The 23,973-nt window shown below is 45.0% G+C and overlaps 1 protein-coding gene across 1 annotated transcript in view; it reads right to left on the bottom strand.

Moving 5' to 3' along the window:
* LOC127434296 (transient receptor potential cation channel subfamily A member 1-like) overlaps positions 1–23,586 on the bottom strand; it is a 54,446-nt gene extending 30,860 nt beyond the window's left edge. Inside the window, exons 1-5 of the mRNA XM_051686933.1 lie at positions 23,473–23,586; positions 23,038–23,200; positions 11,189–11,364; positions 1,892–1,999; positions 1,667–1,775 (exon numbers count right to left, since the gene is read on the bottom strand). Of these exons, the coding sequence (XP_051542893.1) occupies positions 1,667–1,775; positions 1,892–1,999; positions 11,189–11,364; positions 23,038–23,200; positions 23,473–23,568 (652 nt within the window). The 5' untranslated portion in view covers positions 23,569–23,586. The remainder of the gene's footprint in view (positions 1–1,666; positions 1,776–1,891; positions 2,000–11,188; positions 11,365–23,037; positions 23,201–23,472) is intronic.
* Between the last annotated feature and the right edge of the window lie 387 nt (positions 23,587–23,973).

Here is a 23,973-nt window from a genome sequence, read left to right as displayed (position 1 = left end):
GCATAATATCACCATTTCTTCTAATAACACTTATTAAGCATTTGGGCACTGAAGACACAAGTCTGTTAAGTTTAGCCAGTGAAATTTTCCGCCATTCCTCCAATACACAGGTCCTCAGCTGCGCAATTGTACAGGGCCTTCGTTGAATTTGAGACAGGTCAGGACTGCAGGCAGGCCATTCTAGCACCCATACTCTCTACTTATGCAGCCATACACTTGTAATCCAGGAAGTATGTGGTTTGGCATGTCCTGCAGGAAAACCTCCATCTGGCTGTATGTGTGGGGGAATACAAAGGTGATCAAACTTTGCATCATTAAAGGAGCAACAGCGGATCAGCAATAGGTAACTGCTGTAGTAAGAGCTATAAATAATATGTGATTAATATAATGAAAATGAAAATAAATAATAACATTATTATGATTATGAAATTATGATTTACTATAACAAGGGTTTTCAACTTTCACGACATGCAGTTATGCACACTGTAAGCATACCATTTCCTAAAATATATAGACCCTGCTGGAAAATTCAGGGACGTCTCTGGAAAAGATGGCATCTGGATGGCAGCATATGTTGCTCCAAAATTTTTACATATGTTTCTGCATTAATGGTGCCCTCACAGATGTGCAAGTTACCCATGCCATGGGCACTCTTTGGCCCAGAGGACATGACGGCTGTTTTTTCCAAAAACTATTTGAGATGTGGACTCGTCGGACCACAAAACACAATTCTGTTGTTCTACTTTCCATCTTAGATGAGACCGACCACAGAGAAGTTGGCAGTACTTCTGGACAGTGTTGATGTATGGCTTCTGCTTTGCATATTAAAGCCTTAACTTGAATGGTGTTGATTCAAAAGGATTTGCCGAAGTATTCCCGAGACCATGTCATGATATTCATTACAGACGGATGGCAGTTTTTAAGAAAGTAATGCCTGAGGGATTAGAGATCACACAAATTCAGAAGCGGTTTTCCAGCAGGACTACGCCAAATCACATACTGCCTGGATTACAAGTGCATGGCTGCATAAACAGGGAGTGCAGGTGTTAGATTGGTCTGTCCTGACCTGTCTCCAGTTGAGAATGTGTGGCCCATTATGAAGCGTAAAATACGGCAACTAAGGCTCCGTATAATTGCACAGCTGAGGACCTGCATAATGGATGAATGGGGGGAAATTCTGCTTGCTAAACTTAACAAACTTGTATCTTTAGTTCCCAAATGCTTAATGAGTGTTATTAGAAGCAATTGTGATGTTACAAAGTGGTACACACTAAACCGTCCCAACTTTTTTGGAACTGGGGTTGTGTTATTATATATATATATATATATATATATATATATATATATATATATATATATATATATATATAGATAGATAGATAGATAGATAGATAGATAGATAGAATCTATATAAATCTTGTTGAGCCCTGCTGTCAACATTCAGATCAGACAATTACACCATATTATGATCAAAGTCTGGCTTTCATGTGCACTCATCTCCTAAAGATGATCATCATGAATGCAGCACAAGACCTGAACTAGCTGTGTCAGATAGGGGAGACTATCTCAAATGTTCAATCGTTGAGCATGGTGAAAAGGGAGCCCACCCATAAAACCTTTGTCCTGGGCCCAGTAAATTTTGAACATAAATTTTAAACTTGATTACCAATTTTCAAAACCAGCTCCATAGACTCCTTGGCACCTGCAAAAGCAACCGTATGGATGGCGTAGTGGCCAAGTTTGTTCTGACGACACATTTCGGCACCATGTTTGAACTGTAAGGAAAGGAAAGAGCCACTTTGATTCCACAATATGGGAGAATGAGAATTCTGTTTTTCACTTTGCATGCCGACACTTGATTTGTATTGCCCTGTAACTACTCTGTACTCACAAGAACGTGGAGAGCTTGGTAGTTATTGTTGGTGCAGGCCAACATCGCGGGAGTGTTTCCCAGATCCCCCTCCAGATTGGCATCTGTCTTGCCACAAGACAGAAGGAGCTGTGCCAGACACAAACAAATGGCCATCAATATCTTTTCAGGATGAGGACAGTGTCCGCAAGGCTTTGTAATCATTTTAATTTCTCCAGCATTCTTCCCTGACAAGGAGCAGATTCTAGATAGAGAACACTCTTATGGTTCAAGCTGAGCTGTATATACTGTATGCTATTATAAAGGCCTATTTGATACAGGCATGCTGTGATTAAGTGAAGTAGTAGGAAATGTTGCAGGATCAATATCCTTTGTGCGTCCTGAAACAGCTTTATTGTCAAACAATAATAGGTAAAAAAAAATAAAAAATACTGTATCCATAAAAGAATATTCTGGGTTCAATACAAGTTAAGCTCAAATGACAGCATTTGTGGCATAATATTGATTACCAAAAGCAAAAATCTGGGCTACAGTGAGGCACTTTCAGTGGAAGTGAATGGGGGCCAATTTTTGAATGTTCAAATACTCACTTTTTCGAAAGTATCCACAATATTCTCAACAAGTCCACTGTATTTCGTAAGGTGGGCAGAATTTCCGCTTGGCTATTGGTTGGCGTTTTGTGTGTAGCCAGTCACTGCTTGGTTGCGTGTCATGCAGTTAGAGTCTTGCTTTTTAAATGTTGTAAGATATCTTAAAAATGTCCCGGACAATGTGTGCAGTTAATGATTATCCTAATAATCAAGCAAAACTAAAGTTATGTCTAAAACAGCGATGTTATGATCAGAAACCACTCGCAAAGCAAAGTGCTCCAGTCCCAGATGCTGCTTCCATCGGCTGCCTACAGAAGGATTGACTATTTGTTTGTGTGCTCTTTTCACTTTATTGGCAAGTCAACAGCAGGATTACTTATATTATCCACCGTTACGGTCCAGCTACGACAGACATCCAGAAACGGAGTGCAGTGATTTTCATATATAAACGATGTGTTTGTATACAGCCAGCAGCCATATTACCCTGTAACTCAAGACCAGTTGCCCACTGAAGCTAAGCAGGGTTGAGCCTGGTCAGTACCTGTATGGGAGACCTCCTGGGGAAAACTAAGGTTGCTGCTGGAAGAGGTATTAGGGAGGCCAGCAGGGGGTGCTCACCCTGCACTCTGTGTGGGTCCTAATGCCTCAGTATAGTGACGGGGACACTACAGGTGCTGGTCATATAATTAGAATATCATCAAAAAGTTGATTTATTTCACTAATTCCATTCAAAAAGTGAAACTTGTATATTATATTCATTCATTACACACAGACTGATATATTTCAAATGTTTATTTCTTTTAATTTTGATGATTATAACTGACAACTAAGGAAAATCCCAAATTCAGTATCTCAGAAAATTAGAATATTGTGAAAAGGTTCAATATTGAAGACACCTGATGCCACACTCTAATCAGCTAATTAACTCAAAACACCTGCAAAGGCCTTTAAATGGTCTCTCAGTCTAGTTCTGTACGCTACACAATCATGGGGAAGACTGCTGACTTGACAGTTGTCCAAAAGACGACCATTGACACGTTGCACAAGGAGGGCAAGACACAAAAGGTCATTGCAAAAGAGGCTGGCTGTTCACAGAGCTCTGTGTCCAAACACATTAATAGAGAGGTGAAGGGAAGGAAAAGATGTGGTAGAAAAAAGTGTACAAGCAATAGGGATAACCGCACCCTGGAGAGGACTGTGAAACAAAACCCATTCATAAATGTGGGGGAGAACCACTACGCACAGACGTATGCAAGACATGGGTTTCAGCTGTCGCATTCCTTGTGTCAAGCCACTCTTGAACAACAGACAGCGTCTGAAGCGTCTCGCCTGGGCTAAAGACAAAAAGGACTGGACTGCTGCTGAGTGGTCCAAAGTTATGTTCTCTGATGAAAGTAAATTTTGCATTTCCTTTGGAAATCAGGGTCCCAGAGTCTGGAGGAAGAGAGGAGAGGCACACAATCCACGTTGCTTGAGGTCCAGTGTAAAGTTTCCACAGTCAGTGATGGTTTGGGGTGCCATGTCATCTGCTGGTGTTGGTCCACTGTGTTTTCTGAGGTCCAAGGTCAACGCAGCCGTATACCAGGAAGTTTTAGAGCACTTCATGCTTCCTGCTGCTGACCAACTTTATGGAGATGCAGATTTCATTTTCCAACAGGACTTGGCACCTGCACACAGTGCCAAAGCAACCAGTATCTGGTTTAAGGACCATGGTATCCCTGTTCTTAATTGGCCAGCAAACTCGCCTGACCTTAACCCCATAGAAAATCTATGGGGTATTGTGAAGAGGAAGATGCGATATGCCAGACCCAACAATGCAGAAGAGCTGAAGGCCACTATCAGAGCACCTGGGCTCTCATAACACCTGAGCAGTGCCACAGACTGATCGACTCCATGCCACGCCGCATTGCTGCAGTAATTCAGGCAAAAGGAGCCCCAACTAAGTATTGAGTGCTGTACATGCTCATACTTTTCATGTTCATACTTTTCAGTTGGCCAAGATTTCTAAAAATCCTTTCTTTGTATTGGTCTTAAGTAATATTCTAATTTTCTGAGATACTGAATTTGGGATTTTCCTCAGTTGTCAGTTATAATCATCAAAATTAAAAGAAATAAACATTTGAAATATATCAGTCTGTGTGTAATGAATGAATATAATATACAAGTTTCACTTTTTGAATGGAATTAGTGAAATAAATCAACTTTTTGATGATATTCTAATTATATGACCAGCACCTGTATACTTTAAAAAGCCACCGTTCTTCGGATGAGACGTTAAAACAAGGTCCTGACTCTGTGTGGTTATTAAAAAAACTTCTCGTAAAGAGTAGGGGTGTAACCCTGGTGTCTTGGCAAAATTCCCCCCATTGGCCCTTCTCAGTCATGGCTTCCTAATAATCCCCATCCACTAATTGGCTCTATAACTCTACTCTCTCCTGTCCACCAATAACTGGTGTGTGGTGAGCAGAGTATGTGAGTGGAGTAGAGCGGCAACAATTTCCCCTCTGCGCTCAAAGCATTCTTTAATCACTCCAGCTCCACTCCAGGTTGTCCATTTCCCGCTCCTCGCTCGCTCCATGCTCCTGGATTAGAGAAACCCCGCTCTGTGTTCACTCCATGGCAAAATAAAATAAGCACCTAACTACCTCTCCACTGTAAAGTTATTTCAGTATGCTTTTTAGTATCACAACCTTCCATGCAGAAGGTGTATTAAATAAAAAATAAATACACAATACTAGAAGAAAAGCTACAATGTGCTTTATTATAACACTAACATTAGCCCAAGACTAAATTAAATCATTTCTATAGCTTACTTTTGAGACATATCGGCAGCATTCTCTGGGTTTGATCAATTAAATAAATTGCTAGATGCAAAAAAAAACAAAGAAAAAAAAAAACATTAATTATAAATTACCAAAAGAAAATGTTTTATAAATTACCAGAACAAAAACAAAACATTAAATTAAATCAAATGAATAAGTAAAAAATAAAAATAAAAATAAAATAAAAACATTATTAGGCCTATATATTATTGCCTAATTATTGCCTATTATTTTCTATTATTGCACTTCTTTTAATTAACCTTGCCCTATAATTCTGTGAAAGAAAAAAAAAATAAAATACATTCTCAGAATGTTCTAAACTTTTTAAATCAAAACCTAATAAGACTATATGTCTAATGCAGAGTTCACTTTTAGAAATACTAGGGTTTTAAATCTTCCTCTATTCGCATTTGCTGAGCTTCTTCATCTGCAAATGTATAATGCATAAATTAGCCTATGGCACTAAAATACAGTTAGATGGCAATCGATTAAAGTCAAACTACGCAATATTAACATATTAATTAGTTCAGTTGGTGTCCTCTATCTGTCACTCACTCGACGTTGTGTCGATGTAGTGACACTAGGGGTCACTCTTGGGAGCCCGAGACACCTTTGGTCTTTGATAAAAGGCCAGTGAAAATTGGCGAGTGGTATTTGCATGCCACTCCCCCAGACATACGGGTATAAAAGGAATTCCCCTGAGGAAGGACCTTCTTTCTCAGGGACGGGGCACCCTCTGGCACCCGTACCCAGACCTCTGGAATCTCCATGTCTGGCCCCTGGAGATGGTAGACATGATCACTCAGGCTAGGGCCCCCTCTACGAGGCGCCTGTATGCCTTTAAGTGGCGTCTGTTCGCTAAGTGGTGTTCTTCCCAAGGCGAAGACCCCCAGAGATGCACAGTCGGATCAGTGCTTTCCTTCCTGCAGGAGAGGTTGGAATGGAGGCTGTCCCCTTCCACCTTGAAGGTGTACATTGCCGCCATAGCAGCACACCACAACGCAGTCGACGGTAAGTCCTTAGGGAAGCACGACCTGATCATCAGGTTCCTAAGAGGCGCCAGGAGGCTGAATCCCTCCAGACCGCGCCTCGTTCCCTCATGGGACCTCTCTGTAGTTCTTCAGGGTCTACAGAGAGCCCCCTTTGAGCCTTTGCAGTCAGCCGAGCTTAAGGCACTCTAATTGAAGACTGCCCTCCTGAATGCGCTCACTTCCATCAAGAGGGTAGGTGACCTGCAAGCGTTCTCTGTCAGCGAAACGTGCCTGGAGTTCGGTCCGGGTTACTCTCACGTGATCCTGAGACACCGACTGGGCTATGTGCCCAAGGTTCCCACCACCCCTTTTAGGGACCAGGTAGTGAACCTGCAAGCACTGCCCCAGGAAGAGGCAGACCCATCCCTGTCGTTGCTGTGTCCGGTGCGTGCTTTACGCATCTATTTGGATCGCACGCAGAGCTTTAGAATCTCTGAGCAGCTCTTTGTCTGCTTTGGTGCACAGCGGAAAGGAAGCGCTCTCTCCAAGCAGAGGATCACCCACTGGCTCATTGATGCTATAACTATGGCATATGTTGCCCAGGACATGCCGCCCCCGGTAGGGCTACGAGCCCATTCTACCAGGGGTGTAGCGGCCTCCTGGGCCCTGGCCAGGGGAGCCTCTCTAACAGACATTTGCAACACCCAACACCTTTGCAAGGTTCTACAACCTCCGGGTGGAACCGGTTTCGTCCCAGGTAGTGGCATGCAATACAAGTGGATAAGCCCGGGATAGCCGGCCAGGTGTATCGCTTGCACATAGCACCTTCCACCTCCTTTTGAGCTGAAGACGTGCACCATTAATTCCCAGTAGTGTTCACAAACTTTGTTCCCTGGTTGACTTCCTCCGAGCCCTGTGGCAGTCGAGTTTTCGGAGAGACTCGCTGCTGGCCCAGTACATGTGCTAACTAAGAGTCCTGTTCTGGGATAGGTGCTCCGCATGTGGCGGTTCCCTGTAAGGCTAACCCCATGCGATATATATCTTCCGCTAATTCGTTTCCCTGTTGGCAAACTGCGTCTTCCTTGGGCAGAGCCCCTCTGCCCCAGTCTCCATGTTTGTAGTAACTCCTCCCCCATTGGGCAGGATCTACTTTGAAGACTCTCCACATGGTTGGAAAGACCATGTGACGTGTCCTTCCACTTAAATATCCCCCCCCCTCTTTGGGCGAGGTGTGGTCTCCGCTGTGTCTTCCCCTTGGGAGGGACACCCCCCTGGCGGCCCAGTCGGATAATCCCCTTCTTTTTTAGGGAGTGGAAAAAGAGAAAGGGAAAAGAGGCCACGACTGGGTTAAGCCTGTCTCTATCTTTTGGGTAGTTGACTTGTCCCCAAAAAGGGCCATTCGACACTCATAACTATGTTGGGGGAGGTTACGTGTCGACCTGGTGTGCTGGCTATGAGGCACACAGTAGTCTGCCCACCACACACTGCCAGTTCACGTAACACAGTTCAGCCAATTGTGGTGTTCCGTATAGGGACCCCTAGTGTCACTACATAGACACAACATCGAGTGAGTGACAGATAGGGAATGTCATGGTTACTTGTGTAACCTCCATTCCCTGATGGAGGGAACGAGAAGTTGTGTCCCTCCTGCCACAACGCTGAACTACCCGCTGAAATGGCCGGACCTTATATCGGCTCCTCAGCATAAAACCTGAATGAGTGGTTGCATACCAGCTCCTTTTATACCCGTATGTCCGGGGGAGTGGCATGCAAATACCACTCGCCAATTTTCATTGGCCTTTTATCAAAGACCAGAGGTGTTTCGGGCTCCCAAGAGTGACCCCTAGTGTCACTACATCGACACAACGTCTCGTTCCCTCCATCAGTAACCATGACGTTTTACGTCATTAAATGTTCGATTCTATTTAATGCGGGACATAATAGCCTACAGTTAAGATTGAGATGCATTACATTAGAATGTTGATATGATTTCAAAATATTTAATAGGGGATATATTTATTACTGACCTTTAGATTTTCTCTCCACATGTGAACGGATTATCATTGTGTTTTTTGGAGACGTCTTTTAGGATTTCACAACAAAACTTTGATCGTGGCAATCACCTCCCCACTCATGTTGTCCCTTGCCATCCCATCATTAATTTGCACTATATGTCAGTTGACGTAAGAATAAAGAGACGAGACACAAGCATGTAGTTAAGTCAAGCTTTACCGCATGCTTAACTCAATAATAGGGAGCGTGAAAACAAAGTGCGCTAGATTTTAAATTAGTATTTTATTTTATCACATTCTTTCTGGTTATATCAGAAATTCCATCTTTCCTTCATGCCAATAGTGTTAAACACAGCTTCACACGTGGTGAATTATTGCATTAAGGTCTGTTAACAGGTGTTTTGCCCGTGATGGAGCATTAGTGGAGTGCTCTTGGAGCGAAAGAAATCAATGACGCTCCGATTTTTTAAAAAACTGCTCCTCGCTCCAAGCAAAATCATGCCGCTCCACTCCTCACTCCGCTCCACTCACATACTTTGGTGGTGAGCGTACTGGCGCACTATGGCTGCCGTTGCATCATCCATGTGGATGCTGCACACTGGTGGTGGTTGAGGAGAGTCCCGTGTTCAATGTGTAAAGTGCTTTGAGTGTAGTGTCAGAAAAGCGCTATATAAATGTAATGTTCATTCATTCATTCATTCATACATGTGCTGAAATTTCATTAGACATTTTGAGAATTTGTTCATTTCTATTTAGCATCTTTTTTTTGTGAATGCTTCACATGTTTTGAAATGGCATTATAACAGATTATAAAAAGGAACAGTGTTTTACCTGAACTGTCTGTGATGTAAACCACATGGATGTAAGGATGTAACCACATATTCAGGATTGGGGGGACCAAATGCAATAATTTAATAATTAACCATGGAAAAAACTCATATCAGTAGACCGCTATTATGAATATTGGGAGGGACATGTCCCCCTCAATGTCTATGGTGGTTACGGCCCTGGAGACGATGTTTTCAACTGTTTTCATTATGTGATGCTAAGTGGATACATTCTACAGTGGAAGACCATAATTATTAGATGAGACATGTACAGTAGTGATGTTTTATGATGTTTGAAATTAACTGTATTCTGATTTTCCTTTTTCCTGCATTTTTCCTGTCTGCAATTCACTTTCTTTTGAGTGTCTTTGCAGAATGTGCTTGTCTTCCCTTAAGGGGAAAAGGTGATTTGGAAAACAGTGAGGACATTAATTTGGTAACAATAAAATGTATTTGTACAGCTAGTGCTTTTAATAATACATAATGTTTTATAGTTGCTTTACAGAGATCATTGAACTTTTGTGTACAATGTTTATAAAGTATGTCCAAATAAATATGTTTATTTGTATTGCATGTAGATCTTTTTGTATGGTACAGTATATTGTGCGGCTGCTAATACATCGTTATTTCCTACACAAGAACAATAAATTCAATCTATCAACAGGATCAGCTGTTCAGTCAACACTAAAACATTTCATGTAGGTTATAGCATTTAGATATGGATATTATGTGTGTAAACTAACAATTATAAAGCTAGATTGAGTTTACTACACAGTCATCTCCCACAAAATAATTGTATTTTATCCAAAAAACAGCAGCATGACAGTTTCATCGCCTGAGTCCTGTAATACATGAGCATCCTGCTGTCTGGACCTCTCCTGTATCTGCAGTAAGTACATACAACAAACTCTTCAGGTTCTGACTAGATTCAATATATGCTTTAAAATAAACATAATTATCTACAGTTAATTATGTCCAACTTTACAGCTGTGAAGGCGCTAATAGGCTACATAGCTTTTCAGGTTAGTCTGCTCAGGTTCTTCCATTGATGGATAAAGACTCAAAAAAATAAATGCTTCTATTTGCGATATTTGGCCATCCTTCTCAAACCCATAATCATTAACAGGTGGGGAAGAACAATATCACCTCGCTATAATTCTGTGATCATTTGTTTTCAAGTTTCCGTCATTTTTAATGCTGCGTTAGTACATAACATAACAATTGTTTACGCTAAACCGGAAGTTCTTCCCACATCACCACAAAGCCTCATGGGACTCTGGAATATTGTGGATAGCAAGAAGACATAAACAATAAACATGTAAACATGATTTTAGTATGATAAAATCAATTACAAACCTTTTCTGTGTAAAGATATAGCCAATTTAACAACTTCATTGCCATGACAATGTAATATCAACAAACCCTATAACCCTAAAATGACTGTAAAAAATGGCAATTTAAACAACTTTACAGCTCAAATAATACATGAGTTTTAACAGAAGAATTAATGTAAGTGCTTTTATAAAATTATATGCTTCATATTTATGTCTTTAAACCCTCCAAAAATTGGCTCCATTCACTTCCTTTGTAAGTGCCTCACTGTAACCTTGATTGTTTCTTCTTCTTCTTCTTTTGTTTTTAAAGAAAAGGAGGGTCGAATCGAAATACATTTTTGAGGTAATCAAAATTACTGGTATGCCTCAAATGCTGTCGAAAGAACTTAACTTGTACTGAATCAGGAACATTCCTTTAACTTAACCATAACCTAATTTAACATAATTTTGTCCATGGACATTATTCAAAACATCTCATTTTGTGTTTTGAAAAGTCTGGAATGATATGAGGATGAGTGAAAGATTAATTTATGTGTGAACTATTAAATTAAGCTTTGATACATTGAATACACTGCAATGTTGTATGTGCCAAATAAGAATGGCCATGTAATCGAGAAATAATTTTACTAACACACTAGTATGTTATGGATCATAGAAGAGACTGCAAATAGTTAATTGCTTCAACAAAACACTCTGTTACAGCTTGTTGAAAGTGAGCAAAGCTTTGTATGCATGCCATGACTGCAACCACAGTGGACTGACCTCTACTAGATGGTTGTGTCCTTTTGTAATAGCCAGGTGCAAAGGGGCCATCAGGGCGCTGTTGAGGAGGTTGGGGTTAGCACCCAGCTCCAGCAGTAATGCACAGCTCTGCCCTTGATTCTGCTCCACGGCCCAGTGTAGAGTAGTTCTGCCCTGCTCATCCTGTACATTCAGCTCTACAAAACAAGTGTTTATATGTGTCCTGGTGAGTAAAATTCCTTCTGATGTTACGGGCTGGAAATGTAAAAAAAACATCCCTTGTTTTTATAAAATTACCACTTATTGTTTGCACTACAAAGATTGACAATTACTTTATCTTACAACACTATTGGACGAATCATACTCTGTACAATTATGTGAACACAAGTGCTTCTAGCTACGCAAGCTCGATTTTGTGCATTGTGTGTTCCAAAATGTGTCAAACTGTACATAATGTACCACAACCCAAGTACGTGTTGCAGCCTTAACATTGCTGCAAGGGCCGCAATAGCATACATTAGTTTGAACTGTCACGTCTACGGTGAGTTTGTTTTTCAAGCCAACTACTGTCATGGCAGAGCGAGTAAAGTAAATATATTTATAGCAACTAGTGCCTGACCGATTTATCGGTCAGCCGATATTATCCGATATGCGCAGATATGAAAACTTTTTTTTTTTCAGAACATATAATGCAGAAAACAATGCTTGAGGTGATTTAGAATTGGTGTCATAACGTAGTTTGTCCAGTAGAGCGCGCTCCAACTCCATTGTTTACAGAGCTGAGCTGATGTGGTTCTGCTGACAGTGTGGAGTTAAGCGGTGCGGAGTTAAGCGGTGTCTTTACGGTAAGTTGCTAACTAGTCTGTTAAATACATACTGGAAAGTTAATAAACAATGACTCCATCATTTTCCCTTTTCAATATAACTAATATAACGTTAACCCTGTCCCTGACAACCATGTCACTCATGTTTATCACATCTATTTGCTGTTAGCCAGCTATAGTTTGTCAGTGCAGTCAGTACTGTAGCATATTGAAAGGTAAACATCAGAGCATCTTTTTGCAGCTCAGCAGACAAAGGTGCGGTGGTGGATTGTGTCTGTTGAGTGTTGATTTCATGCTACATTGTTACCTAGTTGGTGAGACTCAATGCTGGAAAGTAAATAAACAATGTCCATCTTTTACTCTCCATGATAACGAGCTTATAGTTAACTAGCTAACCACGTAGTTACTTTCATACCTTGTCAGCTGAGTGGAAGCTAATGTGTAAACATGTATTCATCATACTGTTTTGTTCAGGATTCGCAGTTTGGTACCCCCTTCAACCGAACAATTTCAGTCGTTGCATTTACAAAATGTAATATTTAAAAGTCTGGTTCCCTATCTGTCACTCACTCGTTGTTGTGTCGATGTTGTGACACTAGGGGTCACTCTTGGGAGCCCGAGACACCTCTGGTCTTTGATAAAAGGCCAATGAAAATTGGCGAGTGGTATTTTCATGCCACTCCCCTGGACATACGGGTATAAAAGGAGCTGGTATGCAACCACTCATTCAGATTTTCTCTTCAGAGGCGAACGGTCATGCTCATTGAGCTGAATTACTACTGTTCATTCACCTCTGCTGGATCTGACGGTGCATTTCAGTGGCTTCTCCCTCTTCTGCACTGGTGCACTGCAGAGAACGCCCCTGGGTGCTTCGGGAGAAAAAAGAGAGTATATTTTCTGAAAGAGTTTATTTCTCTAAAAGAGTATATTTCTCTTAAACAGCGGCACACACGGAATGTCTTTTTAAAGACGCGTCTTTTTAAAGATGCCTTCCTGATTGTGTGTTATTCCTGGTTGCGGTCGTTATCTCTCAACTTCGGATGGGCATGATCGCTGTCTTTCGTGTCTGGGCGCGACCCACACGGAGGCAGCGTTCGTGGATGGTTCATGTTCTCACTGCGAGAACATGACCAAGCCACCCCAGCGGCTCCCCGCCTTAGTCCTTCCACTTACGGGTTTGAGTCCAGCGTGGCTAGCACTGGGGGCGATTTGGCGACCCCAATGGGATCGCCTCCGCCGGGTATCCCCTCGTGGACCTCCCATTCCCCAGCATGCTCGTCTGCCCCAGTCGGGCTTCCGGATGAGTCCACCGAGTCTGGCCTCTTGTTCAGAGCCCGTAAAGATGATGAGCTCTTGAGCGCAGCATCGGAGAGCAGGCTTGTCCAGTCGGACGCAGAAGCCTCAGCTGGGCTCCCCCCCTCGGGTATGATTGCTCAGTCACAGGCTGATGCAGAGATGACAGACATGCTTTCCCGGGTGGCCGCGAGCATCAGGCTAGAGTGGAACCCTCCGCTCTCCCCTGAACCCTCACGGTTTGATGATTGGTTCCTGGGCTCGCGCCGCCGCTCAAAGCAGCCACGCCCCACTCCAGTGCCTTTCTTCCCAGAAGTGCATGAGGAGCTGACAAAATTGTGGGGGGCACCTTTTACTGCCCGGCTCCGATTCCTCAGTTCCCCCGCCCTCAGTACCCTCGATGGCGGGGCGGCCAGGGGCTATACGGTGATTCCCCCAGTGGATAAGGCACTCGTGGTGCACCTAAGCCCGCAGAGCGCTGCCACCTGGCACGGATGCCCAAAGCTCCCGTCCAAGCCCTGTAGGTTCACGTCGTCCCTGATGGCTAAAGCCTACAGCGCTGCTGGACAAGCCGCCTCTGCCCTGCACGCCATGGCTCTCCTGCAGGTCCACTAAGCCAAGGCGTTGAAAGAACTGCACGAGGGTAGTTCCGCCCCAGATCTGATTCAGGAACTGCGCTCGGTGACCGACCTCGCTCTCCGAGCAACGAAGGTCACGGTGCGGTCTCTCGGGTGGACGATGGCCACATTAGTGGTCCAGGAGTGCCACCTTTGGCTCAACCTGGTCGAGATGGGAGAGGCCGACAAGACACGGTTCCTTGCTGCCCCCATTTCTCAGGCTGGCCTATTCGGCGACACCGTCGAGGACTTTGCCCAGCAATTCTCTACGGTGAAGCAGCAGATGGAGGCTATCCGGCATATCCTGCCCCGGCGCGGCTAAAGATCCCGTCCCCCTGCAGTGACTGCACCGGCTCTGCCGCAGCCCGCCCCTTTGGCCTGGCCCCGGCGTGGAGCCCACCGCAGGAAGCAGACGCCACCCATCTCACAGTCAGCTGCAAAGAAACCACGGAGGTTGTCAAAGCGCCCCTGAGACGGGTGACCCTGGGTTGAAGAAACCCACTCACCTAGAGCTGGTAAGAAGACCACTCCATCCTCCAGTGGAGGGCCAGGTGGAGAATCTTTTATTGCCTTTTGGTTTGATTTTGTCGCATGCCCAAGTGGCTGCGATACCCAACAGCTCAGCAAAAGAGCGGTTTCCTTCTTCCCTGGGTCACATAACCAGTGTGCACGGTCGTCATCATGACTACCGTCCACGGGTTTTTCCTTGCAGGATTGGCGCTCCAGCGGTGGTCTTCCCGCCCCTGAGCACCCAGTTGTGGCACACAGCCACCCCCAATGTGACAGTCTCCACGGGTTACGAGGACAGGCCTCTTCCTCCCCCATCCCAGGCTGTTCCAGGGGTGGTCACAAGGAGCCAGGTAAGTGCTTCGATGTCCCTAGACTCAGCACAGCCATGATGTGGTGTGGCACCTCGAGCTACGCCCCACCACGAGGCCCCACCTGCCGGTACGTCCGACAACATTGTTCCCTTGGTCCCCCTTGCACGGAACTTGGATGTGTGGCTTGCACTTTCCAATCCGTCGCGATGGCTGGTCCGGACCGTCCGACTTGGCTATGCGATTCAGTTCGCCAGGCGCCCGCCCAGGTTCAGCGGTATCCATTTCACCTTAGTGAAGGACGAAAACGCTGCTACCTTGCGTGCGGAGATCGCTACCATCCTACAGAAGGGCGCGATAGAACCTGTCCCTCCGGCCGAGATGAAGAAGGGGATTTACAGCCCCTACTTCATCGTACTGAAAAAAGGCGGTGGGTTGCGGCCAATCTTGGACCTGCGAATACTGAACCAGGCTTTACACAGACTCCCGTTCAAGATGCTGATGCAAAAACGCATTCTGGCGAGCGTCCGGCATCAAGATTGGTCTGCGGCGGTAGACCTGAAGGATGCGTATTTCCACGTCTCGATCCTACCTCGACACAGACCCTTCCTGCGGTTTGCATTCGGGGGTCAGGCGTATCAGTACAAGGTCCTCCCCTTCGGCCTGTCCCTGTCTCCTCACGTCTTCATGAAGGTCGCAGAGGCAGCCCTTGCCCCATTAAGGGAAGTGGGCATTCGCATTCTCAACTATCTCGATGACTGGCTAATCCTAGCTCACTCTCGGGACATGTTGTGCACACACAGGGACTTGGTGCTGTCACACCTCAGCCGACTAGGGTTTCGGGTCAACTGGGAAAAGAGCAAGCTCCTCCCGGTTCAGAGCATCTCTTTCCTCGGTTTGGAGTTGGACTCAGTCTCTTTGACAGAGCGCCTCACGAACGAGCGCGCCCAGTCGGTGCTGGCCTGTTTGAAGGCGTTCAAACAGAAAACAGCGGTTCCACTGAAACTTTTTCAAAGGCTCCTGGGGTATATGGCATCCTCAGAGGTAGCCACCCTGCTCAGGTTGATGCATATGAGACCGCTTCAGCACTGGCTTCAGACTCGAGTCCCGAGATGGGCATGGCATCGCGGGACACATCGCATGGTCATCATGCCGGTCTGTCACCGTCTTTTCAGCCCTTGGACCGACCTCTCGTTTCTACGAGCAGGTGTTCCCCTAGAACTGGTCTCCAGGTGCGTCATGACGGAAACCTCCAAAACGGGCTGGGGCACTGTTTGCAAAGGGGCACGCAGCCGCCGGCCTGTGGACTGGCCCACGACTGCATTGGAACATCAACTGCCTCGAGTTGTTGGCAATTGTGCTTGCCCTGCTGAGGTTTCGGCCGTTGATCCAGGGCAAGCACGTGTTAGTTCGGACAGACAACATGGCAACGGTAGCATATGTCAACCGCCAAGGCGGTCTGCGCTCTCATTGTGTCACAACTCACCCGCCATCTCCTCCTCTGGAGTCAGCAGCACTTCAAGTCGCTGCGAGCCATTCACATCCCGGGCAACCTCAAATTTACAGCGGATGCGCTGTCACGGCAGGTTACCCTCAGGGGAGAGTGGAGACTCCACCCTCAGGTGGTCCAGCTGATTTGGAGTCAATTCGGATGGGCACAGGTGGACCTGTTCACCTCCCAAGAATCCTCCCACTGCCCGCTCTGATATGCCCTCACCGAGGCCCCCCTTGGCATAGACGTGCTGGCACACAGCTGGCCCTCTGGCCTGCACAAATATGCATTTCCCCCAGAGACCCTGTGCAAGGTCAGGGAGGACGAAGAGCAGGTCATCCTGGTAGCACCCTACTGGCCCACCCAGACGTGGTTCTCGGACCTCACGCTCCTCGCAACAGCCCCCCGGCGAATTCCCCTGAGGAAGGACCTTCTTTCTCAGGGACGGGGCACCATCTGGCACCTGCAACCAGACACTCTGGAATCTCCATGTCTGGCCACTGGACGGGACGTGGAAGACCTAAGCGGTCTTAAGATCACCCAGGCTAGGGCCCCCTCTACGAGGCACCTGTATGCCTTTAAGTGGCGTCTGTTCACTAAGTTGTGTTCTTCCCGATGGGAAGACCCCCAGAGATGCGCAGTCGGATCAGTGCTTTCCCTCCTGCAGGAGAGGTTGGAAGGGAGGTTTTCCCCTTCCACCTTGAAGGTGTACGTTGCCGCCATAGCAGCACACCACGATGCAGTCGACGGTAAGTCCTTAGGGAAGCACGACCTGATCATCAGTTTCCTAAGAGGCGCCAGGAGGCTGAATCCCTCCAGACCGCGCCTCGTTCCCTCATGGGACCTCTCTGTAGTTCTTCAGGTTCTACAGAGAGCCCCCTTTGACCCCAGGAGGAGGCAGACCCAGCCCTATCATTGCTGTGTCCGGTGTGCACTTTATGCATCTATTTGGATCGCACACAGAGCTTTAGGATCTCTGAGCAGTTCTTTGTCTGCTTTGGTGCACAGCGGAAAGGAAGCACTGTCTCCAAGCAGAGGATCGCCCACCGGCTCATTAACAGCATAACTATGGCATATCACGCCCAGGACATGCCGCCCCCGGTAGGGCTACGAGCCCATTCTATCAGGGGTGTAGCGGCTTCCTGGGCCTTGGCCAGGGGTGCCTCTCTAACAGATATTTGCAGAGCAGCAGGCTGGGCAACACCCAACACCTTTGCAAGGTTCTACAACCTCCGGGTGGAACCGGTTTCGTCCCAGGTAGTGGCACGCAATACAAGCGGATAAGCCCGGGATAGCCAGCCAGGTGTATTGCTTGCACATAGTGCCTTCTACCTCCTTTTGAGATGAAGACGTGCGCCATTAATTCCCAGTAGTGTTCACAAGTTTTGTTCCCTGGTTGACTTCCTCCGAGCCCTGTAGCAGTCGAGTTTTCGGAGAGACTCGCTGCCGGCCCAGTACACGTGCTAACTAAGAGTCCTGTTCTGGGGTAGGTGCGCCGCATGTGGCGGTTCCCTGTAAGGCTAACCCCATGCGATATATATCTTCTACTAATTCGTTTCCCTGTTGGCAAACTGCGTCTTCCTTGGGCAGAGCCCCTCTGCCCCAGTCTCCATGTTTGTAGTAATTCCTCCCCCATTGGGTAGGATCTACCTTGAGACTCTCCACTTGGTCGTCAAGACCATGTGACGTATTTTTCCACTTAATTATCCCCCCCTCTCTTTGGGCGAGGTGTGGTCTCCATGGTGTCCTCCCCTTGGAAGGGACACCCCCCCCCCCCAACTAGACCTGGCGGCCCAGTCAGATAATCCCCCTTCTTTTTTAGGGAGTGGAAAAAAAGAAGGGGAAAAGAGGCCACGACTGGGTTAGCCTGTCTATATCTTTTCGGTAGTCGACTTGTCCCCAAAGGGCCATTCGACACTCATAACTATGTTGGGGGAGGTTACGTGTCGACCTGGTGTGCTGGCTACGAGGCACACAGTTGTCTGCCCACCACACACTGCCAGTTCACGTAACACAGTTCAGCCAGTTGTGGCTTTTCGTATAGGGACCCCTAGTGTCACTACATCGACACAACGTCGAGTGAGTGACAGATAGGGAACGTCCTGGTTACTTGCGTAACCTCCATTCCCTGATGGAGGGAACGAGATGTTGTGTCCCTCCTGCCACAACGCTGAACTACCCGCTGAAATGGCCAGACCTTGTCTCGGCTCCTCAGCATAAAACCTGAATGAGTGGTTGCATACCAGCTCCTTTTATTCCCGTATGTCCAGGGTAGTGGCATGCAAATACCACTCGCCAATTTTCATTGGCCTTTTATCAAAGACCAGAGGTGTCTCGGGCTCCCAAGTGTGACCCCTAGTGTCGCTACATCGACACAACATCTCGTTCACTCCATCAGGGAACGGAGGTTACGCAAGTAACCAGGACGTTTTCGACCGTTGAAAGTTTCCCCTGAACTTGTATAGCAGAATACGGTGTAACAACACTGCTGCTGGTGTAAATGCTTCTTCACAACCTGCCCTTTATTGACTAGCAGTATTAAAATAGTCAGCATTTTACTGATACTAAACAGTACTACTGATGTTTATTTAGCTATTCATTTTATTTGTATTTAAATGGTCAGCAACTGACTGATATTAAACAGTACTTTTGTTATTTAGCTATTTATTTTATTTGAATTTGTTCTTTATTTAAATGGTCAGCCACTGACTGATACTAAACATACAGTACTGATTTTTATTTAGCTATCATTTTAATGTATTCTTTATTTAAATGGTCAGCTATTGACTGATACTGAACATACAGTACTGATTTTTATTAAGATATCATTTTAATATATCCTTTATTTTAAAAAACAGCCATTGACTGATACTAAACAGTACTGATGTTTATTTAGCTATTTATTTTATTTGAATTTATTCTTTATTTAAATGGTCAGCCATTGACTGATAGTAAACATACAGTACTGATTTTTATTTTGATATAATATTAATTTATTCTTTATTTAAATGGTCAGCCATTGACTGATAAACATACAGTACTGATTATTATTTAGCTATAATTTTAATTTATTCTTTATTTAAATGGTCAGCAACAGACTGATTCTGAACATACCGTACTGATGTTTATTTAGCTATAATATTAATTTATTCTTTATTTAAATGGTCAGCTACTGACTGATACAGAACATACAGGACTGATATTTATTTAGCTATTTATTGTATTTTTATTTATTTATTTTCTCAGTGTTCATTTCTAGAATTTGTTGACAATGTATAGTAATAATGTCGATAATAATGTTGATAAAAATATTTAAGAAAGCAGCCTTCTGAGTACCTTTGCATAGTCATATCATTGCAAAATCAGTGCACAATCCACATAGAAAAGGTCTGTGTAACAGGGTTCAATGGAAAGAGGAGGGGGGAACCGGATGAAGCATCAAAGTAATGTTTTTAATAAACTTAAACACAAAGACACACAAACATAAACGCATACAGGGCAGCTGCCTGTAGCTCTCTCTCTCCCGAACTGCCGCATCTCGTTGCACCTATCCCTGGCTGATTAGCCCGATTGGGGGCCGGACGTGCCCTTCCGGCCCCGCCTGCCGGCAGGCCTTCCCCACCTTCTGCGACTTGGGAGGGAGACAAGGGGAGGGAAAAACAAAACAACAAAAAGAGGAGAGGGAAAGGCCAATGTGGAGCGACAGTGAGAGAGAGAGAAAGGAGAGAGAGGAAAACTTACTCACCGGTTCCCAGACACGCCATCGCCTGGTCCTCAATCACTCCTCCACTCCCTGAGGGACAACATCCGCTCCTCCCCAGGTGGACCGGAGCCAGTCCTCTGACCCCTGGCAGACGGAGCACCCCTCCGCGTTTTGGAGGCCGGTAGGGAACTCCTCCGCCCCTGGCAGTGGCTCTACCACTCCAGGTGGTCGGCAGCGAGCCCCTCCTCCCCTCGCGGATGGCGGCCATTCTTCCAACCCCACTGCATTTTGGCGGCCGGTAGGGAACTCCTCCGCCCCTGGCAGTGGCTTCACCGCTCCAGCCGTCCGGCAGTAAGCCCCTCCTCCCCTCATGCACGTCGGCCGTTCCTCCGTGACCAGGCGGCCATCCGTAACTCCTCCGTCCCCCTGCGGATGGCCGCGGCTGCTCCACTGGGGTGGATAGTAGTGGCGAGGACTCTACGACGGCGCATCCCTCCTCCTTCCCAGGCTTCGGGACCAGTGTAACAGTTGGAAAAGAGGATGCTGTGGCCGGCTTGACAAAACACATAATTTATTGTTGCACTTTTCAGTCGCACACAATAAGGCCACTTTCCAGCAGTACACAAAAGGTTTGCTTTTCAGCTTCATTACACATAAACTATGTTGGCTTTTCAGCTCAACACACTACACACAAACAGCTTCACACATCTCTTTCTCCCGTCTGCCACTCTCTCCTCTCCTTAAGTACTCCCGCCACCCCTCGCTGGAATGTGAGACCCGTGTGGCACGCAGATGAAAGTCATTCGCCACTTATCTTCCCAGCCTCGCTCTGCCCAGACGCCGTTCGGCTCCACCCTGCTCACCACATACCCCCATCGCTGAACTCAGGTCGGGGATTTCTCTGGACCCTGTGTGCCTGGGAGAGGGAACAGGGCGAAAGATGGGAGAAAGGGAAGAGGGGGCGGGATTAACAAAAGGGAGAGAGAAAGCAGAGAGGGGAGAGAGAGGAGAGAGAGAGGAGCTCGCCAGCCCCAGATACGCCGTCAAGTGGTCCTCGGCCCGCTGTCCTGCTTCAGTCCACGACCCCCAGTCAGCAGCGAAGACTCCTTGGAGGAGCCTTCCTCCATCCCAGGTTTCGGCACCAATGTAACAGGGTTCAGTGGAAAGGAGGAGGCGGGAACCGGATGAAGCATCAATGTAATGTTTTTAATAAACTTAAATACAAAGACACACAAACATAACGCATATAGGGCAGCTGCCTGTAGCTCTCTCTCTCTCCCGAACTGCCACATCTCGTTGCACCTATCCCTCTCCTCAGCTGATTATCCCGATTGGGGACCGGACATGCATAGTCACGGCCCGGCCCCGCCTTCCTCCTTGTCACAGTCTGTTTTCATTCCAGCTCAAAATTTTACTATATCGGCCACCATATCGGTAATCGGTGAATTTCCCCCCTCTAAAATCGGTATCAATCTCAAAAATTCCATATCGGTCGGGCTCTAATAGCAACTTACCTGAATAATAACACAATAACACAGTTTAATGGCACAAACTCTATCGCCCCCTTGAGTACTGAAATTTGTTACCTCCACAAGAATGCATGTTAAGCATATTCAACCAAGTACGCTTATTTGCGTAAAGTATGTTTCTGTCTTTTTTCAGTGCATCTTGCATCTGACCCAAGGATACTTCCATGCAGTTCCATCTCATGAACGGTCAAGCGCTCAGCCTTTCAAAATATACTCTTTTGACCGCACGCCCATGGACACATTTGACATGCCTAGAAAAACTACACTGTAAGAAATTTCTGTAAATTTATGAGAAATTTTCAGAGCAAAAGTACTGTAATTAAAGGTGCACTGAGTAATTTTTTCCTCATTAAAAAAGTTTAACTCCTAAAACAAGAATTGTAATTTTGCAATATATGTAGGAAATCATGACCACTCACATTAAAATGAAGACTCCAGTCATATCAATAACCTTATGAAAGCTGTTTAATCTCAGTAACCGTCCTGTTATTTGACACTTTCACTCATTGATTAAAGTGAATTTATTATAATTATGAACTCATTGACTGTGAACACTACATTTCTACAATGGCATCTGAAACTGAAAACTATTGATTTTAAATGATGCTGCATCCAAGCCACTAGGTTTTACAGTATTTTACAGTATTAAGCAATGCATTGTGGGACATGTGACTTAAACACTGACTGTTCCACTCTGAAAGTAAACAGTTAAGAAAATTCTGAGAGAAAAATGTGCACTCTGGAATCATTTTTTTTCTTCTTCTTCTTCTTTTCTTATCATTGTGATTAAACCAATGTCTGTGTTTTGTCAGTGATTTATTGGAGGACTGTGTACACAATAAGCCGTCTTTTGACGTAAGTGTGTGATCCCCTAGGAGATTATGTGATTGTTTTATGATCATTAGAACATAATGAGACATTGGCCTGATGTGATCTGAATAGCAAATGGGGTGAGGTGAAGAAACATTCTAAGGACAAGGCTTTCACAACAGATCTCATAGGTTTGCAATGAAACTTTATAAAAGCTAGAGCTGGAGACTAGAGCTGGATTGCAACCCTTGATTCATAGACTAATATTTTCTTAGACTTAAGCTATACATACATTGAACCTTGTATTATGACCATTCACAAACTGTTAGTTTTAATTTTGTGGTGACAGATTTATTAAAATGTCACAGACTTGGTGTGCATGATGGTGCTGTTCATCTTTATTTTAAAGGTAAAGAGTGTAATTTTTTTCAGATGTTAAAATACTTTCTCTTATCCCAGCTTAATGCGCAGAAACAACTATAAATACACGATTTACCAGTTAGTTTTCATGAAAAATGTAAACACTGTTGCTCTGTCGCTATCAAAATATTGCTCTGTTTGTTTGAGCATCCCGACCAGATTGACGTACAGTAGCAACATTGACTCAACTAATGCGTGAGTTTGAGGTGGGACTATGTATTTGTCTGACCAATTGGAGATGGGGTGGAATGTTTGGGAAGCCTGTTTGAAAACAGTAATTGTTTTAGTAATAGCATTTGGGGATGCTGGTGGCACAGAAATTAAACACTTCATCTTTAAAACTGTTTTAAAGAGTGAGTCTTACCCTCAGGGCCTACAATAGACACAATGAGTCGAATTATGTCCAGGTTTCCACCAGCTGAAGCATAATGCAAAGGGTTTGCTCCATTCTCATCCCTGGAGCTTAGGTCTTCTGGACTTTTTCTGTTTAAACGATCGATGGCTGAAGCATTCCCTTTGAAAGCCAACTGGCAGAGGAACAGATTATGAAATCACGATGCCAAGGAAAGTAAGAAAAGTACAGTGTAAAAATTCAGACTAAATTAAGCCTGGTATTTTCTCTGGCCCTTGGCAAAAGCTATTATAGAGAGAGACACGCATACACACACACTGATGGCACCATCTTCTGTAAATGTTTGTGCTTCCTTAACCTCACCCCTCCTCCTCTAGCTCTCCCCACATCCTCTAAAACACACACATATGACACAATGGAGAATAAATTAAACAAAAATACACGCACCTCAAACACATCTGCAGAATCCAGACCTGACTCTTCCTCATTTATCACACATTTGTAGAAGCTGCTTTGCCTCACAAACTCTTTTCCAAACTGCATTTGGTGAGCTTGGTGAGGATATTCTGTAGAGACATTTAAAGGAAGAGTTCACCCATTTGACTTTCCTTCTTCTGTGGAACACAATAGGTGAATTTTTGAAGAATATCCTGGACACTCTTTTCCATATAAAATAATTTCAGTAGTTTACATATGACTTCAGAAGGCTTGCAATACAACACACTGTACGCACAATAATATAATATAATTGCAACCTAGTCTCATAGAATGAACGTTACTATAACAAAATTTTTGGAAACTGACTTTTACATTGCACGTTCTATGTTCTGTCTCAGTTTCCTGGTGAAATTAACACTAGAGGTGCTACAACAAGTGTGTATTAATTCATAACTACAATGACTGATTATGACTTTATAAACCATATTTTTCGCTGTACTACTCACACAC

Source organism: Myxocyprinus asiaticus, chromosome 44 (assembly GCF_019703515.2).
Source record: "Myxocyprinus asiaticus isolate MX2 ecotype Aquarium Trade chromosome 44, UBuf_Myxa_2, whole genome shotgun sequence".
Classification (NCBI taxonomy): Eukaryota; Metazoa; Chordata; class Actinopteri; order Cypriniformes; family Catostomidae; genus Myxocyprinus; species Myxocyprinus asiaticus.
This window is presented reverse-complemented; position numbering and strand designations above follow the sequence as displayed.